A 20,422-nucleotide genomic window follows, 5' to 3' on the forward strand; every position below is an offset into this window, starting at 1 on the left:
TATTGATTAAGGAAGTGAAACTGCACAAATCAACAATAAAGATGAAAATAATAAGAGTCATATGAAGGGAGTAGAAGTGAAGATCTTGGATTAATATTAATGTTAATAGGACTGTAATATTTTTTGTCTTTATTTATTTCTTTAATATTACATTCAAAAAACATGAGGCCCTCATACACCCCCCACCCCCTTCACCCCACTCCTCCTCCCGTAGCAGCAATCTCCTCTATCACCATGAGACATTCACTGCATTTGGCGAATATGTCTCTGAGCACCGCTGCACATCATGATCAATGATCCACATCATAGCCCACACTCTCCCACAGTCCAACCGATGGGCCATGGGAGGACATACGATGTGCGGTAACTGTTCCTACAGCATCACCCAGGACAACTCCAAGTCCCAAAAGCGCCTCCACATCTCATCTCTTCCTCCTATTCCCCACCCCCAGCAGCAACCATGGTCACTTTCTCCACACCAATGCCACATTTTCTTCTATTACTAATCACAATAGTTCATGAATGGAATATCAGTAAGTCCATTCTAATCCATATTCTATTCCTCCAAACTGTGGACCTTGGAATCTTTGTATCCACTCCACATCTATATCAAGAAAGTGCTTAGATTCCACATGTATGCTGGATGCAATCTTCCTGCTTTCAGTTGTAGGCACTCTTGGCTCAATGGTGTGGTGGTTGACTTTCTTCAACTTCATGTTAGCTGAGTGGGATAAGTCCAATAAACCAGAGTGTAGGAGCTGAAATCTGTTGAGGTTCAGGGCCTGGCTATCATAAGGTCAGTCTAGAGATTGAGGTCCCCTGTGTATATACTGAACTCCAGCAACAACTACATTTCTGGTAAAAGTAAGAGGAGGCTTGTGGAAAAGATCACGTCTGATTCCAGCTCCATCACACAGAAACACAAACTCCAAAGTAGAGCCAACTGACATGGCACTCAACTCCATCTGCCATGTCCACAGAACCTGTGGTTCTCTGTAGCCCTCAGAAGAACCAATCACTGGGGTTGTATCTACTTTATCTGTCTCTGTAATATTTTAATTAAGAAATGCTTAAGAGATATCATAACACTTTTCCCTTTAGAATATTACATTGTTTCCAGTCCTATTAGGTATAGGTAGACAAACCTCACACTTCATTATTTTTCTTCTCTCAAATATTCCGGCTTTGCATGATTCTTCCTATACTGTGCTATGATATTCTTCTCAGTTTGTGGATTTTGGAAGATGGCAGATCCAAAACTTGATGGGGTAGAGCCTTCAGTTAATTGATTGTCATTCTTTTTGTGGACACTTCTCACCATGCAGATGTTATGCCCCTCTGTCTCTCACATCCAATTCTGCCTAAGCACTGGAACTGAACTTTTGAAGAGATATAACCTTCAGTTGGAATTACTCTACCTTCAACTTCATGACAATAATACTGTCATTATATAAACCATTTAATAATGTATTAATATGAAAAAAATCATTTTTATTTCCTGATATAAAGAATAAATTAAAAATTCTATATGAATTTCATCACTCATTACACTTTCCTTTGTAAACAGTATCATCTTCCTCCAAGGAAGCAGAATTCAATCATAAAATCAAATATCTTTTAGCTCTTTTTGAATTAGATAAAATTCTAAGGCTTCAGAAGAGCTCATCGAGAATGAGACTACTTGTGCTTTCAACCTGAATTTGGTCATTTAATTGAATTTGAAGATAATCATGATTTCAGTCTTCTGCCTAAATATAATTCTGCCTTCCACACAGGTTTGAGACCAAGAACTACCAGTATGTTCTGGCCTTGACTTTTGCAATTGAAGAGATCAACAGGAACCCCCATCTTTTACCCAACATTACTTTGGGATTTGATCTGTACAATTCACTACACAGTGAACAGACAACATTGGAGAATCCCATTATTTGGCAATCAGGGCTGGACAAGGACCTCCCTAATTACACCTGCAGGAAAGAGACTAAGTCTATAGCAGCCCTTACAGGAACAACGTGGGCAGTTTCTGCCCAGATTGGGACACTGCTGGAACTCTACAAAATTCCACAGGTGAACCTCGTTAGAGGGAAGATGAATTAATGTTTCCTTTCCTATTTTCAGTGACCTTAAAAGAAAAGGTCAAAAGAGGGAATTGTGTTTACACATTTCTCAAAGGGTACAGCTAGTATACAGAGACATGGTGGGATGTTCACATATCCTTTTCCAGAACATAAGTGAAAACAGGTGAGTAAGAGACAAAGGAGTTTCCTAGACCCTTGAGACTAATCAATTAATTCCATTATGCTCTCAGGGATTGGGAGATGATTAGAATATAAAAAGAGCAGTCTTCCCTTCTTTCTCTTTAAAACATTGCTTAATTTTCATCTGGGCTGAGTTTGTGCTTCTGACTAATTCTCTTTCTCATACTGGCTATTTAATCCTTCCCCTTTAGCTTGCTTATGGCCTTTACGACCCACAACTGAGTGATGATGGACAGTTTTCATCTCTCTATCAGATTACCCCCAAGGACACAACTCTGGCTCTTGGCATGGTCTCATTGATGCTTCATTTTAGCTGGAACTGGGTGGGACTGGTCATCTCAGAAGATAAGAGAGGTGTGAATTTCCTATTGGACTTGAGAGAAGAGATGGACAAGAAGGGAGTCTGTGCAGGCTTTCTGGAAATGATTCCTGTCACTGAGAGGTCATATTATTCAAAAGACTGGCAATATCATTTACGGATCAGAAAATCGACAGTAAATGTGACTCTCATTTATGGTGACTCTGACTCCCTAATGGGATTGAGTTTTTGGAGATGGAGACTCTTAGTAATAGGGAAAGTTTGTATCACAACCTCACAATGGGATTTTACCACCAGCGAGAGAGACTTTTTACTTGATTCATTTCATGGGGCCCTCATTTTCTCACAGAATATTGGTAAACTGCCTGATTTTAAAACTTTCATCCAGACAGTTAAACCTTCAAAATACCCAGAAGACTTTTATCTCACAAAATTGTGGTACGTCTCTTTTGATTGCTCTGTTTCTGAATCTGATTGTAACTCTCTGGAGAATTGTCCTCCCAATGCCTCCTTGGAGTTGCTGCCTTGGTGGCTGTTTGACAAGAACATGAAAGAAGGAAGTTACAATGTGTATAATGCGGTGTATGCTGTAGCTCAGAGCCTTCATGAAATGCTTCTTCAACGAATAGAAATGCAGTCAGTGGAAAATGGAGATGGACTGGGTGTTTACCCCTGGCAGGTAATACCTCTTCCATTGAACAATATGTGTATTTCAGAACATGCCATAATCATGACTTTCTTGGTGTGGAACATACGCTCAAGTCAAGAAGTTTAGGGTTGTCTCTCTAAAAGAGCAAGAGATTGTTTACTTGTTCACTGTCTAAGAGGTAAACCTAGACCTAGGTAGAAATTGTCATGAACAGGAAGGTGCTGATAGCAGGTATGGAAGGAGTTATTAATCAATGCCAATGTTTCATGTTACTAAGGCCCTCAACATTCTGCCTTGCTAATATTTTTAATATAAAATACCTAGACCTCTTCCATTAAACATTTACATGACAACAGGGACAAACTTGTTTTTGAATTAGTTTTAGGCACTCTGTAAGATACTGTACATAAATTATATCATTTAATTCTGCAACCTCTTCAAGTATTGCTGACCTTACTTGGGGAGAATTTAGTTAGTAATTGAGGGTGCTGAGATTTCATTCTTCTATTAAGGTTTGTTCATATCACACACTCGCAGATTGTTTTGATTTCATTGTATTTGGAATTTTCTCTGAAAATATTTTGTAAATGCTGTAACATTTTAGTCCACCTTACGGTTTCTTTTTTTTTTTTTACTTAATTGAATGTTAATGATAAAGTTGCCTTAGGAAGCAGGGATGACGGAGGATGAGAGACGTTACCACCTTGGTGATCTGTCCTTATTCAGTGGGCACAATTCCTCATAGGTGTGTCTCTTTTAGCTGCATCCATTTCTGAAAAACATCCAATTTAACAATTCTGCTGGTGATCCAGTGATTTTGGATAAGGAACGGAAATTTGAAGCTAGGTATGACATTCTCAACTTTTGGAATTTTCCAGAAGGTTTTGGACATAAAGTTAAAGTAGGACATTTTAACTCAGATGTGCCACGTGATCAACAATTGTCTCTTTCTGAGGAGATGATAGAATGGGCCACAGGATTTTCAGAGGTAGGTAGGCCACAATTACAATACTTAATATTACATAAAAGTAACAAAATCTTGCAATGGATATTTTATTAGTGCAGGTTCTCTAAAGAAAGATAATCAACATGAGATATCTGTAAATAGTAAATGAGTTAATATAGTTCTCTTATGGGACCAAGGGATGTACATGTCCAGATTCTGCAGGCAGTCTGCAAACAGGTATTCCAGTAAAGGTCCCATGAAAGTCCTTGATGAGTTTACAGGAGATATTGGCTATTCAAAGAACAGGGGATTTCTCTCCAAATGCTGAAATCACTTTCTATTTTAAGGCACTGAATTGATTGGATAAAACCTTATCCATTGCTGACAGCAATCTCCCTGGTTGATTGTACATGTAATCAGTCATCTATGCAGTCAATTCACTGATGACTAAAGTCCATAAGTGTCCTTTATTACAATTAGCACAATGTTTACTTGATCAAACACGGGCTGTGTTAACACATTGACCTTACCTTCACAGCAGTTGTCTTCCTCCTTCCTGCTAAGTAAATGCTCACATTATTAGTGCAACTACTTACCTTTACACAAGAAAATTTTTCTCACATACTGTCCACAGGATGGGAAAAGAAAACATTTATTTAAAGATACATTTCTAAATTATTTTATTTCATATCATAAAATGAGCCTGACATCGTATAAATAAATTTGATTTAGGCATTTAATATTTAAAATTGTTGATATCCAATACCCCAAACCATCTAATGGTTGGAGAAGTAAATACACAGCTGTTAAGAACATGTATCTGGTTTTCTTCCCAGACTCCCCACTCTGTATGTAGTAAGAAGTGTTTGCCTGGATTCAGGAAAACCTTTCAAGAAGGAAAAGCAGCATGTTGCTTTCTTTGCACCTCCTGCCCAGAGAATGAGATTTCCAATGACACAGGTAAGTTTTGCCCTCAAAAATGTCTCCACTTCTCCTTTATATCCCCTGACCACACAAGGTATTGGAAAGAATCTGGAGGAAAACTACAGAAACAAATTTCTTCTTTCCTTTGTTTAGGAATTTCATTTTTACAATAAAAATATTTCCCTTTGATATAACACCCTTTCTATTCCCTTAAGTAATTTACTTGAGTCATTGTTGAGACACACTGAAGGCCAAATAGTTTCTGGGAAGACCTTTGTTGACCGTACCAAATTAATGTAACTTTCATGCCTCTCTTGGAATTTAACACATGTTATTACAAGTACCTGCTTTCCATCTTGATTGAAAGAATGTTTAGATTATAATTATGTAATGTGTTTTAACCTTACTCTATTTCTGTGTCTAAAACTGTTCATGACACAGAGCAGATGTTCAGGAAGTTTGGAAATGATTTAGAGAATGTTTATTTCTATTGCGTCCAACATGAGAATGAAGTAACAAAGTCTTAATGAGGAATTTCAGTTCCTGCTCTCCTCTAGTTCACAGGTAATTGGGGAGATAAACATAGACTATTTTTTTCCATGCTTAAAATATGCTATAAATATTTGAACAGGGCACTAGGGACCAGTGCATTCCTTGGGAGGAGGGTGTGATGGAATTCCTCATAGAGGCAGTCACATTAGTATTATGTAAGAAGAGTGGAGGATGTGATAAAATCTTGGCCAAATTATTATATATAAAAAATAAAATAAAATAAAAGGAAATAATCACTGCACATAATATTCAGAATTTCAGAGTACCAGAACAGTTTCTATGTGACAGGATCTCACAGAATATTCGGTATGTTGTCTGAGACATGATGTAGAAAAGTGCTAAATAGTCTTTACATAATATAATTAACATGTTGAAATTATAAATATTCATATATTAAATTCTAGCATCATTTCTTTGGTTGGAAATTTCTAAGTTTCTTTTGATAATTAGTATGTAGTTGAATTTCGGAAATGCTTACTATTATTTCAGTTATTTGAGACCTGTTGAACTGATGAAATAACATGGAATTTAGTCAATGTGGAAAAAAGTTTCATGTACACATTTTTTATATGGTAAGTTTGAATAAATGTTCCATGTGCACATATAAAGGAATAGTCTAACCACAAATTCATTTCCTAAACGTATGGAAATTAAGAAATACACTATTGAGGAAGTGGGGCAAGATGGTGTCTGACTGAGTACACCTTTGTCATCTCTCTTATAAAAACCTGGCTGAGTGGGAACAGAATCCTCCCTGAGGGGGCAGTCTGGGAATTTACAATGCAGCAGGTGTCTGCACACCATAACCCAAATCAGGAAAACATGAACAAATCCAATGAACAAGCTAAAAACCAGGAAGAGAATCAGAACATTGAACAACCAATTAAACTCTCAAAACTTTATAACATGGATCAATTTAATGAAGAGAAGGAAGAGATTAAGGATGTTAAGAAAACACTTGGGGATCATAGAGAACACAATTTAAACATATGTAAAAAAGATAACATATATGATGGTGATGAACAGTACCATCCAAGAAATCAAAAATACACAATCAGCAAACAACAGCAGTTTTGAAGAGGCAGAGGAAAGAATTAGTGATGAGAAAGACAGTACATCTGAAATCAAACAAATAGTAGAATTATTGGTAAAAGAGAGAAAAAAAAATACAGCGGGGACATAGGGACCTATATTACAATGCAAGATACTCAAACATGCATCCCAGAATGAGAAGAGAATGGAAAGGGGACAGATGGGGTGTAGGAGGAAAAATTGGCTAAAAGCATCACAAACCTATTGAGGGAGATGGATAAACATGTCCAGGAAGCACAACATACCCCAAACAAATTAAATCCCCAAATGTGTACACCAAGACATATTCTTGTCAAATTATCCAATGCTCAAGACAAAGAGAAAATACTGAAAACAGTGACAGAAAAAGAACCATCACATACAAGGGAGGCTCCATATGATTAAGTGCTGATTTTTCTTCTGAAAACATGGAGGCAAGAAGGGAGTCTTATGTCATTCACAAGGCAGTAAAAGGAAAAAATTTCCAACCAAGAATACTCTATCCACCAAGCTAGCTTTCAAAAATGATGGACAGTCAAAATATTCACAGATAAACAGAAACTAAGAGAGTATGCCAACAAGAAGACTGTCCTTCAAGAGATACCAAAAGGAATTCTCAAAGAGGATAGAAAAAAAACACGTGAGAGATAGAGTTGAAGGAGACTGTTAGAACAACTAAGAAGAGAAAAAGAGGGGAAAAAAAGAACCCAAACATATCACAAAGACAAATCCAAAGAAAATATGTCTAATAAAATAATTCCCTGAAAGTTATAACAATGAATGTCAAGGGATTAAAATCATCAGTTAAGAGACACAGATTGGAAAAATGTGTAAGGAAATAAGACATATCTATAAGCTGTCTACAAGAAACACATCTTAGACCCAGGGATTCAAGGACATTAAAATGAAAGGCTGGAGAACAATCTTACAGGTAAACAATAACCAAAAACGGGCCATATTAACATCGGACAAAATAGATTTTAATGCAAAACTACCATGAAAGACAAACAAGGACACTACATACTAGTGAAAGGGATAATCTTTCAAGAAGAAATAACAATCATAAACATTTATGCCCATAATGAGAGCACCTTCATATATATGAGACAAAACACTGGAAACCCTAAGTGAAAGAATGGATGTCTCTACAGTTATAGTCAAGGCTTTAATATACCACTATCACCTTTGGACAGAATAACTCAACAGAGAATCAGTAAAGAAACAAAGAGCTTGAACAATATATTAAAGGACTTGGACCTAATAGACATATACAGAGCATTACACTCAAATACAGCAGGATTTATATTATTCTTAAGTGCACATGGATCATTCTCCAAGATACCCTACATGCTCGGTCACATTATTAAGATGTCTATATTACCCAAACTTATTGACAAACTCAATGACATCCCAAGAAAATCAACACAGCATTTTTTTAACACTTGATGTGGTATAATTTTATATTTTCATTCTTCTTTATTTTTTGAGGATATATAAATAATAAAAAGTTACTTTTTTGTCTTTATTTTTTAATATTACATTCAAAAAATATCATGTCCCCATATACCCCCCCACCCTCCTTACCCCACTCCTCTCCCCATAACAACAACCTCCTCCATCATCGTGAGACATTCATTGCATTTGGTGAATACATCTCTGAGCACCACTGCACCTCATGGTCAATGGTCCACACCATAGCCCACACTCTCCCACTGCCCACCCAGGGGGCCATGGGAGGACATACAATGTCTGGTAACTGTCCCTGCAGCACCACCCAGGACAACTCCAACCCTGAAAATGCCCCCACATCATATCTCTTCCTTCCACTCCCTACCCCCCCAGCCACCATGCCACTTTCTCCACACCAATGCCATATTTTGTTGATTACTAATCACAATATTTCATGAATAGATTATCAGTAAGTCCACGCTAAATCATACTCTATTCCTCCATCTTGTGGACCTTAGAATGGTTGTGTCCACTCGACATCTATATCAAGAGGGGGCTTAGATTCCCCATTTTGATGCTGCATGCAATTTTCCTGCTTTCAGTCATACACACTCTTGGCTCCATGGTGTGGTGGTTGACCTTCTTCACCTCCTGCTTAGCTGAGTGGGGTAAGTCCAATAAACCAGAGTGTAGGAGTTGCAAATCTGTTGTGGCTTGGGGCCCGGCTATCACATGATCAGTCCAGAGATTCAGGTCCTCTGGGTGTACCTTAAATTCCAACACCAACTACAGGTCTGGTAAAAGTAACAGGAGAGGCTTCTGGACAAAGAACTGATGACTATTCTTATGGGCCTGTGTGCCTGAAATTTGAACTAGTCCTAGAGATGCAAGGTGCCCAAGATTTACCTCCTGAGAGCCTCCAAATTGTTCACATGTGGCCACTATCTAAGTGAAACTCAGCATGTAAATTCATTACCTTCCCCCCACCATGGGACAAGACTACTGGGGATGAGCCTCTGTGGCACAGACGGATTACCACCAATCACAAACTGGTGATGCAACTAGAAAAATGCCTTGAATAAAAGGGGGAATGGAAAAGACAAATGAGTATATATGGCTAAGAGTCTTTAAGAAAGTGTTAGTAATGATGATGGGAGAGAGTGTTGCTGTGGGGGTAGTGGTGGGGTGGGGCAGTGGGGTTGAATGGGACCTCATATTTTTTGAATGTAATATTTTTAAAAAATGAATAAAAAAATTTTTTTAAAAAAGGCAAAAGGTAGAGAACAATTAAAAAAAAAAAGGTCCTTAGCAGTCTTGCAGGCTGACCTTTAATTTCATGGAGTATGAAACTGGGAGTCAAGACACGCTGCCCTTTGGAGTCACAGAGAAGGTTCCAATTCTGGCCTCTTGACTCTCTTTCCTACACTATCCGAAGAACAGTGAACTGAGTCAGGCTTGTTGAGGATTATTGGCAGGAATCCAGAAAAAAGAGTGTGTGAAAAGAGACAAACCCATCACTGAAGGAAGCCGCTCTTACCCAGACCCTGTGTTTCCCCAGAACTGCCAAGAGCTGCGCACACGTGGAGCCTTGAGGCTGCTCAGCTGGTGTTCTCCACTCTCCTCGCCCTCCACCCTTTTCCTGGCCTGCACCCCAGAGCAGAGAAGGTTCTTCGCGTCCTTCTTGAGTTGAAGCGAACGTCCCTTGTGTCTTGAAAGCTCACTACTTATGACTTAAAGTAAAACTTTGTCTTTAGAAAAATAAAAATAAATAAATAAATAAATAAATAAATAAATAAATAAATAAATAAATTAAATTAAATTAAAAAGTGTCAGGAGGTCATCAGATGTGTCATCCTAATACCCACATCATTAGGATTCCAGAGACAGCACAAGCAGATACAATCCCAGTTACAGGTTCTCCTGAGAACTACAGAGAATACAGGTTCTATGATCATGGAAATTGGCTCTGGAGTCCAGCGCCTTGTCAGTGGGCCGTACTTTGGAATTTGTGTTCCTGTGTACGAAGGAGTTGTACTCAGATATGAACTTTCTACACATGCCTCTTCTGTTCACTTTTACTGAACCTATAGTTGGCCTAGATTTGGTGTTTATCCAGAGGACTTTAATCTCTCTACTAGTTATGTACATGCTGGGCTCTGAGCCTCAGCAGAGTTGCAGTACCTACTCTCTGGTTTGTTGGACTTGCATATGTCAGCTAACAGGGAGGTGAAGATGGTCAACCACTGCACCAGGGAACTGAGAGTGCCTCCAACTCCAAGCATGAGAATTACATCCATCAACCATATGGGATCTAAACCCCCTCTCAAGATAGCGGCAGAGTGGACATCACCAACCCAGGGTCCTCAGGTTGGAGGAATAAAATATGGATTAGAGTGAATTTATTAGTATTCTACTATAGAATTATTGCATCTAGTAATGGAGGAAACTGTAGCATTGATCTGGGAAAAGTGCCATAGTAGTTCCTGAGGACAGGGAAGGGGAAGAAGAGATGAGAGGTGGTGACATTTTCAGGACTTGGAGTAGTCCATAATGATATTAGAGGGGCATATGCTTGACATTATATATCCTGCCATAACCAACTGAATGGACTGGGGGAGAGTGTAAACTACAATGTAAACTATAATCCATGCAGTGCAGCAGTGCTCCAAAATGTACTCACCAAATGCAATGAATATTGCACAATGATAAAAAATTATGCTGTTGTGGGAGTATTGGGGGAGGTGTTGGATATGTGGGAGCCTTTTATATTTTTTAATGTACCATTTTTTTGAGATATATGTACCTTAAAAATATATTTTGATATAAAAATAAAAAATTAAAGAAATACACAAATAAACGATGGTTTCAAGTAAATAGCACAATAAGATTTATAAAATGTATAAAACTGGAATTTCCACATTTCAAGTTTCAGGTAATGCAACTAAAGATATACTCTGAATATAATATATCATCCTAAATTTTATATATGTATGTGTGTACTATTAGTATGTATTTTTAATGCAAATATCTGAAGTTATAAGTATCACAAATTAAAATAAGAACAGTAAATATAAAATAAAAGTCAGAATATTATAAGTATGAAAATAAAATGTAATGAAAGACAAATATGAAAGGATAAAAACTCAAAGCTAAGTCTAATGAAAGTCAAAACTAATAAATTAGTAGAATAATGAATTAAGAAATATTACATAATAAATGATTTAAAATTGGGAAATATGTACAGAAGTTTTAAAATCAGAAATGGATAGTAGAAATAAATTCATTCCAGTTTATGTGAAAATTGAAATGAAATTCCCAAATTCCAAAAAAAAAATAAATATTACCTTATACGTCCCAGTAATAAAGGATAATCTGAAAACATTCATATCTTGTTAGGATATTAAACCATAGTTTAAAAAGAGATATCTTCTCAAAAAATTTTTATAAACCTATGGCTTTCCTGAGAAATCCAAACAAACTGTAAAGGAAAAAAGAACAGTTTTCTACTCAAACTTTTCCAGATACTAGGAAAATGTGAAAAAGACTTCACATTTAATTTTATGAGAAGAGCTTAACATTGTTACCAAATTCTGATAAAATTTTTGCAAGAAACAAAATTTACAGATCACTTTTTTTCTTGAGACTAAACTTACATTTGCTAAAAAGAAAAGCTGCAATCCAAATCCAACTATATTACGTAAAGAAGTTATTGTAATGAAGTTTGTTTTATGCAAAATAATTCAGTAAATGAACCCCCAGAAATGTAGAAACAATCATTTCAAAAAGTTAAGGAAAACATTTAATAAGAATCAGCACTCATTCATTATTTAAAATTAAACAACAAAAATAAGACCAAATTAGAAATATAAGGGAACAACCAAAGTAGGATAAAATATGTAAAATAGATCTAGCCAGTGAGAAATCATATCTGACATATATAGAAGGCTTTTACAAAAGCAGAAGATAGACACAAAATATGGTAATAAAAAAGGCCTGGCTTGTGCACAGGCTCTTCCCAGAAAAACATTTTGAAATGTGCAATGCACAGATGAGCTAGTATTCAGATTAACTAGGCACCAAGAAATTCCAGACAAAAATCATGGTGAAAAAGCTAAAAACAGGAAACGAACTTGGCCCAGTGGTTAGGGCGTTCGTCTACCACATGGGAAGTCCGCGGTTCAAACCCTGGGCCTCCTTGACCCCTGTGGAGCTGGTCCATGCATAGTGCTGATGCGCACAAGGAGTGCCGTGCCAGGCAGGGGTGTCCCCCGTGTAGGGGAGCCCCACGCGCAAGGAGTGCGCCCCGTAAGGAGATCCGCCGCGCGAAAGAAAGTGCAGCCTGCCCAGGAATGGCACCGCCCACACTTCCCGTGCTACTGATGACAACAGAAGCGGACAAAGAAACAAGACACAGCAATTAGACACAGAGAACAGACAACCGGGGGAGGGAGGGAATTAAATAAATAAATCTTTAAAAAACAAAAAAGGAAATATCTGTTTAAAAAACAAAAAGATAAAAACATTCCCCATAATAGCAAAAATTAAACAACTTCCATGTCAAGGTTCTGACAGAAAAAGGTACAACTGGAATGAATATTGTTTGTTGGAGTTTAAACTGGTGTAACCATTTATAAAACAGGATGGCATTATTTACAAAGATGTTTATATAGCATATGACCCAGTAATGGAGCATCATATGTGTACTAGATATACAAAGATGCTCAGAGCAGCATTATTGGTAATAATTAAAACCCATAAGCATTTAACTTCTATCACCAGTAAAATGTGTAAATAAAATATGATGTATTATTATATTGAAATCTATCCAGCAATATAAGTGAATAGTTTATACAATTTTAAAAAGATCACTGTATTTTAGAAATATAAAATAACAAGTGGTGTAGAGGAGTCGTAGAAATTGGAACTTAGGGACCTGTTCATGAGAATGTAGTGTAGTTCAGCCCCTGTGGAATGCATTACAGCACATCCTCAAAAATTTAATGATGCAATCACCATATGACCTGGTAATGGACTTCTAGGTTTATATTAAAAGTGAAAAGAGGTTCGCAGAATAGTAATTGTGTGCAATGCGTGTAGCAGCATTATTCATAACACTAACATGTGGAAATAATCCAAGTGTCCATCATAGCTAAATTGATAAAATATGGAACTTGCACATCAGAGAATATTATTCGGCCACAAGGAAAAAATGAATTTCTGAGATATGGTGTTACTTGAAAGAAACTCGTAAATATTACACACTTGAAATATGGAAGTTACAAAAAGAAAGAGATTGTACTATATTACTTACAATACAATTCTAGAAATATCAAATCTCCAGTGTCAAAAGTTTAGTAGAGTTTACTAGGTAATGGATGCAGAGTGAAGAGAAAATGAATGTTTAGCAGACTAGATGTGTTTGTAAAAAGAAACTGTATTTGCATACTGTGACATAGAAGAATCTCACAAAAATAGTATTGGGTCAAAGGACCCAAGCAGAAGGAATCTAGGTTACATGTCAACAAGTTAGCATTTTTGAAGATGTGGGAGATGTAATTATTTGAATTTAGGAAAGGGGCTTCAGATGGGCTGCTTAACAGAAGAAAAATATACAGATTATAGCACACAGTTATATGAAGTCAATGCACACAGAGAAACAATGACTAAAACTACCCAATGTGTTTCTTTTGGGGTCTTGTAAATAAGTTAAAATTACTGAACCTGAGCTGATGACACATTGCTTTTCTCACCAGATATGGATGAGTGTGTGAAGTGTGCGGATCATCAGTATGCAAACAGTGAGAGAAATCAATACCTTCAAAAAACTGCGACCTTCCTGGCTTATGGAGACCCTTTGGGGATGGCTCTGGTCTGCACAGCTCTTTGCTTCTCTTTCCTCACCACTGTTATTCTTGGGGTCTTTTTGAAGCACAGAGACACTCCCATAGTCAAGGCCAATAACAGGATCCTGAGCTACATCCTGCTCATTTCCCTCACCCTCTGCTTCCTCTGCTCCTTACTCTTCACTGGTTGCCCTAACACAGCCATCTGCATCCTCCAACAAATCACATTTGGAATTGTGTTTACTGTGGCTGTGTCCACTGTTTTGGCCAAAACAATCACTGTGGTTCTGGCATTCAAGGTGACTGCTCCAGGGAGAAGGATGAGGCAGTATTTGGTGTCAGGAGCACCTAACTTTGTTATTCCCATTTGCTCCCTGATCCAGATGGCACTCTGTGGCATCTGGCTGGGAACCTCTCCCATATTCATTGATAAAGATGCACACTCTGAGCCTGGTTATATCATCATCGAGTGCAATAAGGGCTCAGCCACTGCCTTCTACTGTGTCCTGGGATGCCTGGGCTGCTTGGCTCTCGGGAGCTTCACTGTAGCTTTCCTGGCCAGGAACCTTCCTGACACCTTTAATGAAGCCAAGTTCTTGACCTTCAGCATGTTGGTGTTCTGCAGTGTTTGGGTCACATTCCTCCCTGTCTACCACAGCACCAAGGGGAAGATCATGGCAGCAGTGGAGATCTTCTCCATCTTGGCTTCCAGTGCTGGATTACTAGGCTGCATCTTTGCCCCAAAGTGCTATATTATTTTTTTAAATCCAGATAGGAACACTCACCAGGGTTTAAGGTATCAAACACATTCTAGGGGTAATAAGTCTTCTTAATTTTTAACTCATATGTTTCCTATAACAAAGAGAGGGCCTGATAAAAATCTACCAAATGCTTGCTTTCAGGTATTAGATAGAAATATAATGTAATTTTCCTTCAGTTATCACATGAATTTCCGACAGTCTGTCAGTGTTCAGAAACACATCTCTCAGCCTTCTAAATTACTTTTAATCTAAACTACATAATTTGGTTCCTCAAATACAGTGATGAATATGGATATTCTGCCTTCATTGTGTGTGTAATTACCAAATTTACACATATTCTCCCATTTTATTTTGCACTTCTGTTTTTTCTAATATACCTGGTAAACACTATCAACAATTCCCTTTTCATCTCTTTATAGTAATCATAATTATCCAATACTATTTATGGAATATTCCTTACTTTCTCCCAGATTGCCATGACCATATTTTAATTATAATAAATTCCTATGTATAAATAACTCCTTTTCCTGGACTTCCTAATGTCTTTATTTGACTTTTTCCCTCTTGAACAAACATCATAATATGTACAACACGATGACACCTTTTATTTTATATTTGATAGTACATTTCCCTCCTTACTGTACCATTTCAGGACTTGTTGGAGAGAATATCCTCAACATGTCTATGCCACTCAAAAACCTGTCTGTCAGAAATGCTAGTTGTTGGAAAGATGATCGAAAAGAGAAGGGATTTCTCTTCCCCTTTCTACGTTCTCTAGAGTCCAGGTCTGATCATACAGGACATGCTGTAATTTTATGTGCTGATCATTATCTTCTGAAATGCAGTGTGTTTAACATTTTACTCTGATTTCAATAAAAATTCATGAAAAATCCTTACACTTGTTATTATTATTTCTTGTTGTTTCTTTTTTTTTTTTTTTTTTGGTCTTTATTTTTTAAAATGTTACCTTAAAAAAAATAAGAGTTTTCCAAATAACTCCCACCCCTCTCATCTCATTCCTCCCACATCACCAACCACTTCCATGACCATGGCACATTCATTGCATTTGGTGAACACATTTTTAGTTGTATTATGAAGTACTGTGTTTATTTTGCAGTTCAGAGTCTTACTTAAACTTAGGGGTCCTCCTTAAGAGTTTATTTTAAATTTGATGTCTAAGAATATCTGATCTTTTTTATGAGAAAATAATATGTTCTTCTTTTCTGACAATTAAGATTTGAGATATTTACTAATATCAAGTAACTCAGAATCAAATTTGATTTTCAGCCTTATAAGTAGATCAAACATTTTGAATCATTCTCCAACATATCATGTTGAATTTCTCTTGCTCTTTTTTAAGCCATGCATGTAAATTTTGTTGGAAAGAATGGATGAAAGAATGGAGGAAAGGAAGAAAGAAAATTAGATAGGAAGAGAGAGAGGAAGGAAAGGAGGAAGGAAGGAAGGAAGGAAGGAAGGAAGGAAGGAAGGAAGGAAGGAAGGAAGGAAGGAAGGAAGGAAGGAAGGAAGGAAGGAAGGAAGGAAATCAAATTCTTTTTTGGAGATGCAGCTTTCTGCCCAGTGGAAATACAGTTATAATAATGATGTTTATGATCCTTCAGTCTTACTCAGATTGTTCATCTTGAAAGATTCTTTTTCAACATGTGTTTCTCTGAGATTTTCCATAAATTCAATGGACCTATTTTATAAGCCAAGGCCCTCTTGGTCTTCGAAAATTCACTTAATCTCCTAAACCTTGGTACAATTCCACCTATCTTGGTTATCTAGTATTAAGTGCTATGTGGATCAAACAAATTGATGACTGCCTTTTGAAGTGAGGTTCTTTGAAAAAGTCTTAGTGGTTAATTTTTCCAATTTACATATATAATGATTTATGAGAAAAATGCAACCTAGAGGATGGAGGAAGAGCACTAATTTAATTAAGTACTGTGCTGGATATTTGTTTGCCCTTCTGCATCCATTCTCCAGTCTTCTCCTTCAGAAAATGGGAATGGAAACAATAACATAAGTAAGGAGGAATGATGTTGAAACCTATGGCTATTTTTGCTTAGTTTGTTTCATTTGGCCATTGGAAATGACTTTAAAAGTTATAATAAAATATTGCTAGATTTGGATTGGAAATATATTGAAGTTATCGATAAATTTAAGGGAAAACATATTTTTGCAACAGTAAGTTTTCTCTTTCAGGATGTTTTCTATCTCTTTCCATCTCTCCTCTTCTCATCACCATTCATTGATAATTAATGTATATATATGTACTTTGCCTATATATTTACATATAAGGATAACAAATTGTCTCTTCATATTTATTCCTAGGAACTTTTTAGTTGTTCCAGCTAATATAAAGGTTTTCATTCCCTCTGCAACATTTTCAAAGGTTATTTATGTTGTATACAAAAAGTATTATTTCTCTTACATCTTGGTTCATATATGCTTGTAGGCAACTTCAACATTTCTTTTCTTTCCAATTATTTTTCCCTCTTATTTCTTTATCTGTTTATATTACTAATACAATGTGTAATCTTAAACTTGCTCATGGGATTCCATCTACTTCTCATGTCTTAAGTGTGAAATTTGCCAAAGCTTTCATGATCACTTATGGTGTTTGTAGCATATTGTTTTTATCATAACCATTTTAAGATTAAAACTATTTCTTTCACTTCCAGATTTTTCAGAGTTTTATAATGATTTGGACAATATATTTATTGACCTTTTTCACAGTGCATTTTTTTCTTTACCTGTTAACTTTTAAAAATTCATTAATAAAGTTAAATATGAATTATTGGGAAAAACCTTATTGGGCCTTGCTCTGCTGTTCTTTTGTTAGACTGTTCGAAGTAAATCTGCATAAAGAGTTATTGCATGCATATAAAATGACATTAGCCTATAAATTTTCTTTCTAGTGCAATGCTTACTGGATTCTTAAGTGTACAAATGAAAGGAAACATATTTGTTAAATAAAAGGGTGGAAAGAGTGAAAGGATAGAGGGATGGATGAATGGAGAGACGGAGTCAAAGGGGAAAAGATGGAAGGATTTGATGAATCAATGCATGGAGGGAAAGAAGGAAAGAGAGAGGAATGGACAAAGACAACATAGAGGAATAGAAGTAGATTAGGACAATGGATGAAGAGAAAGACTGAATGAAATCAGAGAGATAAGACTGAAGAGGTGAGCAAATAGAGGAAGGAGAGACAGAATATCTAAATTAAAATGAGTCTTACTTTTGACTGATATAAAGATTGACCCAGTGAGGCACTCATAAATTCTATCATAATTAATAAAATCACCACATACCTTGGATATCTTTTGGTTTGCAAACAACAACAAAAAATTAAATTTGCTTAAGCAGAAGTATGAAGTTGATTGCATTTATCTATGAATCTATGAATTATCATATCATCTCCATGAATCTTGAAATATACTTCCTCCCATTGCTCAGTTTTGGTCACACACTCATTTTTGACCTATGGACTTCACCAGATGGAAGGGAATATTTTAATGGTTTAAGCCAAAAGAGCTAATGGCAGAGGTGTAGGTCAGTTTGAAACACTAAAGCACATATATTCTGCACAATGAGAAAAAAAGCAACTCACTCAAAAACTGAGGTTTTAGAATTAGAATAAGGCTCACATCAATATTGTGAAGTATTCAAATATTGTTCAAAACATATATATTATTTCATTTTAAAATTCCAACCATGGGTTTAATACCATAATGTTAATTGAACTGAAATGTTTTTGAACAACATGTTTGTATGTATCATATTATATCACATACACAAAGGAAAGAAATGGGCTGTGATATTAATAACAAATCCTCACTGCAATAAGAGCTAAAGCAAAACAGACTACTTTATAAATTGAAAAGTATACAAAGTCTAGGAGAAAATATTCTCAATACGTATACCTGAAAAAATACCTGATGCATTAAAATATGCTGAATACCTACAAACAGCATAAATCAGAAATGGATGGAAAAACCATGAAAATTTCAGAAAATATGATACACAAATGGCCAATAATACTTATAAAAGAGGTCAATATATTAAAAACCACGATGACCACAATCTATTCTAATCTTCTAAAATGGATAAAATTGAAAGCCTTTCCTTTTCACAATGAAAAAATGTTGTGGATGATGACATGGAACAGCTTATAATTTTTAGACTAAACTACTACTTCATTTTTCAAATGAATTGGCTGGTTTTTCCATCTCCATATGTGAGTTTCTGGGAACAGAAGAAAGAAAAATGTATTTATTTTTTTCCTTTTTTTTTTATTGAAGTTTATCATTCATGTATGAACACACATGAACTATAAGTGAAGATTGCAAATTTACAAAATTAACATACATAACATCACACAGGGGTCTCATACATTAACCCTCCACCAACTCTTCTCACTGATGTGAAACTAGGGAGGAACAGCGGTGTGGGGTGTTATTGAGGGGCGCACATGTTTGGGAGGGAGTTCCTCATGACATGTATATAGGGTACATAAAAAAGAATGGATATATTTTGGGAATTTTCTCAGTAGTTACTGTTACAAAATGACAACTGGGGGAATGCTGAGCTCCTACCCAGGGGAGCTCTTTCACATTCCCCAAGGGAACAGCAGGAATTTCCCAAGCACAATGGCAAAGACCAACAAAGAAAGATGGTCCAGCAATGAGCCCTTGATATTGATGACTATGCTTATGAGCCTGTGTGCCTGAAATATGAACTTGTCCTAGAGCTGCAGCATTCCTAAGAGTTACCTCCTGAGAGCCTCCATGTTGCTAAAATGTGGCCACTCTCTAAGAGAAACTCAGCATGTAAAATGCAGTACCTTATTCCCAGCATGGTACATGACTCCCAGGGATGAGCCTCCCTGGCAGAGGGTTTACTACCAAGCGCCAGATGATGATAAGGCCTAAGCTCAGGTTTTTGTTGAAGATTTTTGCCTTTAGGTTCTTTAGAGATATTGATCTGTAATTGTCCTTTCCTGTGGTGTCTTTGTTTGGCTTTGGTACTAGACTAATGTTGCCATCAAAGAATTTGTTAGGTAATGTTCCTTTGGTTTTGATTTTTTGGAAGAGTTTAAGCAACATTGGTGTTAGTTCTTTCTGGAACGTTTAGTAGAATTCACTTGTGAAGCTATCTGGCCTAGGACTCTTCTTCATTGAGAGGTTTTTAATGACTGCTTCTATCTCTTTACTTGTGATTGGTTTATTGAGATCATTAATTTCCTGTTTTGTCCATGTAAGCTACTGATGTGTTCCTATGAATTTCTCTATTTCCTCTAAAGTGTCTGTCTTGTTGAAATATGGTTTTTCAAAGTATCCTCTTCTGAGAGTCTTTATTTCTGTGGGGTCAGTGGTGATATCTCCTTTCTCATTTCTTATTTTACATATTTCCATCTTCTTTCTTTTTTATTAGTCTAGCTAAGGGATTGTCAATTTTATTGATCTTCTCAATGAACCAGCTCTTGGTTTTGTTTATTTTTTCAAGTGCTTTCTGATTTTCTATTTCATTTAGTTCTGCTCTGAGCTTTGTTATTTCTTTCTTTCTTCTTCCTTTTGGGTTAATTTTTTGTTTTTTACTAATTCCTCCAAGTGTGCAGTTAGTTGTTCAATTTTAGCTCGCTCTT

At 36.4% G+C, this 20,422-nt stretch overlaps 1 protein-coding gene across 1 annotated transcript in view; it reads left to right on the forward strand.

Moving 5' to 3' along the window:
* Positions 1-14,844, forward strand: part of LOC131276780 (vomeronasal type-2 receptor 116-like) — a 55,229-nt gene extending 40,385 nt beyond the window's left edge. Inside the window, exons 3-7 of the mRNA XM_071212785.1 lie at positions 1,776-2,067; positions 2,450-3,256; positions 3,987-4,214; positions 5,009-5,132; positions 13,922-14,844. Of these exons, the coding sequence (XP_071068886.1) occupies positions 1,776-2,067; positions 2,450-3,256; positions 3,987-4,214; positions 5,009-5,132; positions 13,922-14,844 (2,374 nt within the window). The remainder of the gene's footprint in view (positions 1-1,775; positions 2,068-2,449; positions 3,257-3,986; positions 4,215-5,008; positions 5,133-13,921) is intronic.
* Positions 14,845-20,422: the final 5,578 nt, after the last annotated feature.

The sequence above is a fragment of the Dasypus novemcinctus genome, chromosome 30 (assembly GCF_030445035.2).
Source record: "Dasypus novemcinctus isolate mDasNov1 chromosome 30, mDasNov1.1.hap2, whole genome shotgun sequence".
Lineage (NCBI taxonomy): Eukaryota > Metazoa > Chordata > Mammalia > Cingulata > Dasypodidae > Dasypus > Dasypus novemcinctus.